The 7056-nt window shown below is 39.2% G+C and overlaps 1 protein-coding gene across 1 annotated transcript in view; it reads right to left on the bottom strand.

The window, feature by feature from the left end:
• Positions 1-6729, bottom strand: part of LOC103145702 (acetylcholine receptor subunit gamma-like) — a 6844-nt gene extending 115 nt beyond the window's left edge. The window contains exons 1-9 of the mRNA XM_007563261.2: positions 6295-6729; positions 2459-2592; positions 1710-1754; positions 1464-1573; positions 1199-1354; positions 1010-1107; positions 728-928; positions 136-250; positions 5-56 (exon numbers count right to left, since the gene is read on the bottom strand). Coding sequence (XP_007563323.1) covers positions 5-56; positions 136-250; positions 728-928; positions 1010-1107; positions 1199-1354; positions 1464-1573; positions 1710-1754; positions 2459-2592; positions 6295-6361 — 978 coding nt within the window. The 5' untranslated portion in view covers positions 6362-6729. The remainder of the gene's footprint in view (positions 1-4; positions 57-135; positions 251-727; positions 929-1009; positions 1108-1198; positions 1355-1463; positions 1574-1709; positions 1755-2458; positions 2593-6294) is intronic.
• Positions 6730-7056: the final 327 nt, after the last annotated feature.

Below are 7056 nucleotides of genomic sequence, written 5' to 3'. Positions count from 1 at the left end.
CCACAATCTGATTGGTTGCAATGAGGGTTGTGACGCTCATGACAAAAATGAGGTACCTGAGAAGGACATTAGAGATTATCTGTTTTGGATTAGAGCGTAAAACGTAACCAGCAGGAGAGACTGCAGATGACTCACTTTCCAATCAGAGGGACAGACAGCGATGTCTCAGGGACCTTTTGAGCAATCAGAAACAGGAAGACAGTCTGAGCCAGCAGCACAGAAATGGAGACAGTCAGTTTTTGTCCGCCAGCTGGAAGGAAATGGCAAAAAAACCCATCTAAAAATATAATCATTGGACAATAATAGCAACACATAGAGGGCAGCAACATTTTGGAATGTTTATTATTTTGCTGTCAAATTAAGATGGAGGACATTAAGACTCACAAACTATTAATTAATATAATACTACATAATCACCCACTCCAGCTAAGAAAAGAAGGTAATATAGAATAACTTTCGCGTCACTTGATTTGGGCATTATGAGATTAGCATCAAACATAACAAGATCTCCATATTTACAACATTAAGCCCAACTCCCCTTTGTGTCCACATCTATTAAAAACAATAACAAACTAATTTAGGAGGAAACTAAATTAGATGAATGAGATCTATTTTTGATATGATTCTCATCCGCCCCCTTTCTAATGCTGCCCTGGACAACTACCCACCAATTTTCTGTCCTGTTTTTTGTTTTTAAGGGCTGTCGATAATAACAATTCGCACTGGCCTTGAGCAGGAAGGAAGTAGGCCAGCACAACCAGCGAGGAGATCAGAGAGCAGGGCAGGATGATGTTGATGATATAGAACAGGGGCTTCCTCTGAATCACCAGGTTGAACACGATCTCCTGATACTCCAGGTCATCGGGGGAATACCTCGAGTTGATCATCTTCCTGGCAGGTCGGTGGACAATGGCCCACTCGCCATTCTCTGTTATGGCGACACAGAAACAGTCGGGGTAAACCTGCAGAGTTTGAATGTCAGGACGCTGACAGAATGGATGTTGTGTACCTGTAAAAGCAGCTGGGTCGATATGCACCCATTCAAATATTTCATCATCTTCAGTAGCCAAGATCAAGTCCAGTTCGTTGTAACTGTATGTTTGGGATCTTGTTTGGGTTTTTGACAAGAGAAAAGAAGAAGAAAGACAGTTATAATGCAGTGAAAGTCGTGGATTCTGTGCTTTATTTTATTTTTTACCTGAACACCAGTGTGCAGTTTTGATAGTCAAATGGGAAGTAAGTAATTTCAATTGCACAGGTGCTACGATAGATAGCAGGGGGCAACCAGTACATCCAGCCATTACTGTTGATCAGGACATTTGCGTAGTAAGCCACATCAAACTGGCCGTCAATGCTGCACAAGAAGAAGAGAAACTGGAAACAACGCTGACCTGAGGCTGCATTCTTGCTCTGCAGCAGGAGAAAATATGCAGAATTTGACACATTTTTTGTGAAGCCCTCACTTGTTCTCAAGGACTATGTCAGGAAGCCAAACCGTGTTGTACGGGACGCGGATAACTTGAATGCCGTGATAATTGCTCTCGTTCCAGGCAAGGCGATAATCAGACCATTGCTGTTGATGACATTTGAGAGAAAGGTCACCAGTGACGTTAAAAAACAGACACGGCTGGAGTCAAACAAGAGAGAAAAAAAAAGAGACATGTTGCTTCCGGTAACTCAAGCTACAAATGAAAAGAGAGCAAACTTACGATTTCAATCCATACATTGGTTGTTAGAGTCTCTTCCTTTTCATTCTGAAAATTCGGGGAGAGGAGCAGAAAAAGGAAAGCATTGAACATTTGTTGTCTTTAAATAGAACCAGTACTGTGATAGGAAGCTGATCAGAGAGGTAAATCTTGTAGAACTATTTGTTTTCACAATTTGTCATGTCTTAGCTTGATTTTGGACCAACACAAAGTAGTGAATACCGGAAAGACAGACCGAAGGTTTTAACTCTTTGCGGTTTGCTGTGAAGTCCCCATTTTGCTGCAGCGACAAATGGTTTCTAACAGACATCACTAAATGTCTAAAGCTCAGTCAAATGAGACGGAAAGCATTTGTGGACACAATTTCAAGGCTTGCAGCAAATTTTCCAACAGAATTTAGGTCTGAACTTTGACTGGGCAAGAACATGAGCAAACATACTCCCAAAATGTTCCTGAAGCTGTTTGTTCACTGATGTTCCCTAAGAAACCTCACAAGAACAGGAGTATTTATTGTCCTGGTGAAGCAGTTGACTTGATTTCATGTGAATATGAAAACACACTTTTTTAGATTTATTTAAAAAAATATATATTCACGGTAACCTTATGTTGATCTTTCACATAAAACTTCATTCAAATCCAGTGAAGTCTGTGATTGGGAAGTGGAAGTCTTTTTGCAATGGAGTTTGCTCTTATCTTTTATTTGTGTGTTGTTGTTGTTTTTTCTTCAATAAATGACAGCTTGCAGCTCTTACCAGTGAGATAAGGTTCGTCAGAGTCAGCTTGATCATGACCTGCACTTTCTCCCGAGGTTCAACTGCTGGACGAATGTTCTTGTTGTAGTTTTTGAACAAGTCGTAGATCAGCTTGGACTCCTCATTACACACCACTGTAGGAATGAAACGCAGGACGTAAAGAGAGACACCAGGGGAATTTTCTCCGACAAACATGACGTATTCAATAAACATGAAATCAATCTGCTAAATTTAATTTATAACTTTAACCTCGTTGTACATCTGTGCCTTCCAAGTGTTTGATGCCATATGCACAAACACATAATTTCCACTATCCTTAGCAACCCTAAATCTGCGCTTTAAATCGGGCTTGGCTCATAAGCACTAGAATTAGTTTTCACGTTTTGCAACGAAAGGTCAAAGTTACACACTACAAAACATGGAATCATGTACTCCCTTGTGAACCGGCAGCCTGGCTGCTCCTGCCAGGCGCAAATATTTAATCTACCCATGGGACAGTTTGCATAGCTGCCGCTCTGTAATGACAGCGTTGACAGCTGTTTCATTTTTTTAAATCATTAAATACAGTCGAGCTTCATATAAGATGCATTCAGGGACGAACATAGTCAAAGTGTGAACATCTGAATAGTGCAGCAGTCTCTGAGCGCCTCTTAATAAAAGTAAAAAATAAGCTAAAGAACAGAAATCTGTGAATTCGGTTTGATCTGCAGAAATAGAAATAACATTGCACCGCACATCCGTTTGAAACAATGCTGCTGACTTCAGCGCAGGGCTATTTGAGCTGAACAGTATGTACTTATCTTCTAAATACAGCTCACTCAATCAACTCAAGTGCATACAAGGTTTAGTTAGTATTTAATGTCAGTGCTTTGACCTCTCTTCACTTCCTGCAGCCGATACCTAAATCATCTCGAAGGTAAGCGTAGAGAAAAGAACAGAGGATGGCAGGAGGGTGCATCAAAACTTTGACAAACAAAACTTGCAACAGGATCTTTTATGCATTGTGACATGAAGACAGACAGCATCTTGTGTCAGAGCAACATGACCGTACAGGTAAATATTACATCACCACGGTTTCAGCTTTGTAAATAACTGACTTGTTGTGCCGAGCTGATCACTGGCAAACAGCACAGAGAAATACATTCAGGTCAATGACAATGCATAAAAATGCATTTGCAATGCATGACGCAATTCTGACCAGGTTAAAAAGTGCAAACCAAAATTCTGAAATACAAAAAAAAAATAATAATAATAATTACTCATTCGTATCTCTACCTGCCCTGCTTTGATTTGTCATCCTCATTTAGGAGCATATCTTTAAAAGATTTAAGGAGTTGTTATTTCAGTAAAGATATATTTAGATGTGTGACATTGCTGGCGTCACCTGTGATGTGCAACTTTTTAGAGTTCAAAAACCTCAACAATGTTTTCTAAAACATTTGGGACATATTTCAGAAAACTCTAGTGTGCAGGAACACACCAGATGTGGCCTTTCACATGAAAACGGCTTTCTTCCCAAGGTCAAACAAAAGAGCCGGTGGATCAAAAGGCTGTTCACTGATTCAGATTTCTTTCTTTCTAAACTGCCCCAACAGAACATCATGTCTTAGGAAACACATCCGGAGTGCAATAATGCATCCAGCATCCACATGCAGCTGGTTTTGATAAAACATCAGTGGGCTGTATTTCTGTTTTGCTTTTTGTATTTGTGAGTGTCAAACACGGAATAGAAATAAAGCATGCGAAATCCTTTCTGTAAAATCCTGAAAGACCAGTTGTTTTTGTTTTATTAATCTATGTTTAAGCAAATAAAATCAGGAACTCTTTCATAAGGTTGACCTGGGCAAGAAGGCAGCAGCAGGTAAGACGTGACAAGTAAACAGAAATAACTGAAATAGACATTAGAAATACCAACAATTTGACCACAAACGGCAGTAGTAAATACTAATTTTAAAACAGTAGTAATTTACGATTTAAAACACATATCCGTGGTCGGTAAATGTTTGATTAATCATCTTTAATTATTTTGCGAATGTCATTTTTAAAAATGTATTTCTAAAACATTACTTACAGTTATCTGTATTATTATACTTGTTTTATCTTGTGTTTCAGATCATTTTAAATAGGTTGAATGATTACTTTAATAATTAGCTCCATGTTAGTTTTCATATATTCCTCGACTGAAGTGAACTCATTTTAGTGATGAGTAAATCCTAATCTGAAAATTATACAGACATTTCTTGTCGTCTTTAAATGATTGTCAGAAAAAAAATATAGTGGGTTATGAAACATTCAGATAGTTTATGTTTTTTTTTTCCATACCCAGACATTTTAAATAGACAACTAGAGTAAACAGAAAAAGCAGGCTCAATGATGATCTCTCTGATTAAGAGAAACAATCCAAACCAACCAGAAATAGTTTCCTGTTACAGTTATTATATCTTTACCAGATATCAGTTTTAAACTGGAGGATTTTATTCTAAAGAGCAGAATTCATGTTTCCATCAATTATAACAAACCATCGTCACAGTAACACCACCGTCTTGATCTGTCATTATTCATTTCCTGAAATGTCTTTAGTTTTACATCTGATGTAAAATGACAAACACCTTTTGAAAAAGTTTCCCTTTTATCCTGTCAATCCAAATACTCTTTTCCAAAAAGTCTTGAAAACAATCAAAAATGTTTAGCAAATACAAGTGAAGTATTTGTCTTTTTTTTTTTGCCAGCATTCATTTCCCTTGGAGTTTTCCCATGGATGCAGTTTTTGTCCATATTTCTTATTGATGAACTCTGACCTTAACTGAGACAAGCGAAGACTGTGATGCTTCAGATGTCGTTCTGGGTTCTTTTATAATCTCCTGGATGAGTTGTAGTATGTGATATGTAATTTGGATTCTTCTCTGCAATTTCCATTTGTGGCTCTCACAGTAGATTTAAACATGGTTCACAAACTCTTCCAGACTGACAGACTTTAGATTTTGACAGGATGTGTTGTTTTCCGAGATCTTTTAGCCTATTTCATGTTGCCAAAGAAATTCTTTACATCAGACAGTACTTACTTGGGAAAATTAGTCAAGCTTTAAAAAACATAATGTGGTTAACTGCAGTAAATTCACTAAGAGTCTAGCACTTTTTCACAAGGGGCCAGGGTAACTTAGGTAATTATTAACCCTTAACTGAAAGCAGAATTTTAAAACTGCTTTTTGTATTTGCCCTAGTTATCATCGTCTGACAATAATTTATAAAAATAATAAAACCGACAGATCAACAATCCTAACATTCCTATTTGTACAGTGTAAAAGAACTCAAAGCAGAATTCAATGAAAAACATCACTTTGAATCATAATCTACCTTGGGATCCTGCATGTTGGGGCCTTGACTGTTTTCAGCACGATGAGTTGTGTGTTGCTGCTGATAGGATCAAAGATCCTGCACAACCACCCCACCACTGGCCCCCCAGCTTTAAATATCTGAATTCAACATCAGGATCGTTCAAAAATGAAGAAGAATAGCAATCCTTCATTTTGCTAATGTTCCCACACATCTGTTACAGGTTTCTCTGTTCCTTTTTCCTACTCTCGCATTATTCCTACTGTGATGTTTTTCATTTAAACTTTACAAACAAATTAAAAATTATACTTAAAATGACCCTTTGGAAATTAAATTCAGTTTTAAAAACAGAAAAGTCCTACTAAGCGCAACAAATCGCTAAAAGGAAGACCTTTGGAGTTGCTCATCCTTGAACACTGATCGTCTGTCCACATATAGCATCACAACTGCGCAGCATGCCAGTCCCTGAAGATCAACCAAAAGTTTGCAAACACACCACTTACCCAGGCTCGTCAGAGTCCCCAGAGCAGCGAGAAATACGAAAAATATCCCTAAACAGCGCAGAGCCATTATGTCCCCTGAATCCCCCTAATGCATTCCACTTGACTATGTTTAAATATAAAGTGTGAGGAGGAGAAAGAGTGTGAGAGTAAAGACCGAAGGGGAAGAGCCTTAAATCCCCCCTATCAAACACCCCGACTGTTGTCCAGCCCCGCTGTCGGTCCATCCGAGGCTCGGGTTACACAGCAGCTGGAGGCACTAAACCAGGACTTCAAGTCACACTCCAGCCATCCACAATAATCATCAAGATCATTTAACAACTGCAGCAATGCAACCCGTCCATCCTGTGCGGTTTATTTTCTGGAACCGCTTCCTGTCGATGTGCACATGTCCAGTTTGATTGGCGGCGGGGATTTGATTTGAACTGTTTTTGTGCGAGACTAACGAAGAGGCTCGGATTCACAGACGCCCACTGGGGTCGCAAGGAGAACAGGTGACTGGATGTGTGGGCCTGCCCCCCCCCCCCCCATCTGCCCCCCCTCTGTTATGAATGCTGGGTATTAATACATACTGCAGACTCATACCACTTCCACTGCAGGAGTCCTGCAGCAAGACAGAGCCTGTGGATTACCAGTGTTAATAGGAGACACTGCTTAGAAAAATTAATAAAGCACCGGGACCGAGTCTCTGATCGGCATCAAGATAAGTCAGCTAACTTTTATGTTTTCTGCAGCTCACTTCAAGATGGTTGACATACTTCACTG

This window comes from Poecilia formosa, unplaced genomic scaffold (genome assembly GCF_000485575.1).
Source record: "Poecilia formosa unplaced genomic scaffold, Poecilia_formosa-5.1.2 Scaffold145, whole genome shotgun sequence".
Taxonomy (NCBI): Eukaryota; Metazoa; Chordata; class Actinopteri; order Cyprinodontiformes; family Poeciliidae; genus Poecilia; species Poecilia formosa.
The sequence above is the reverse complement of the archived record's forward strand: the minus strand, read 5'-3'. Positions and strand labels throughout refer to the sequence as shown.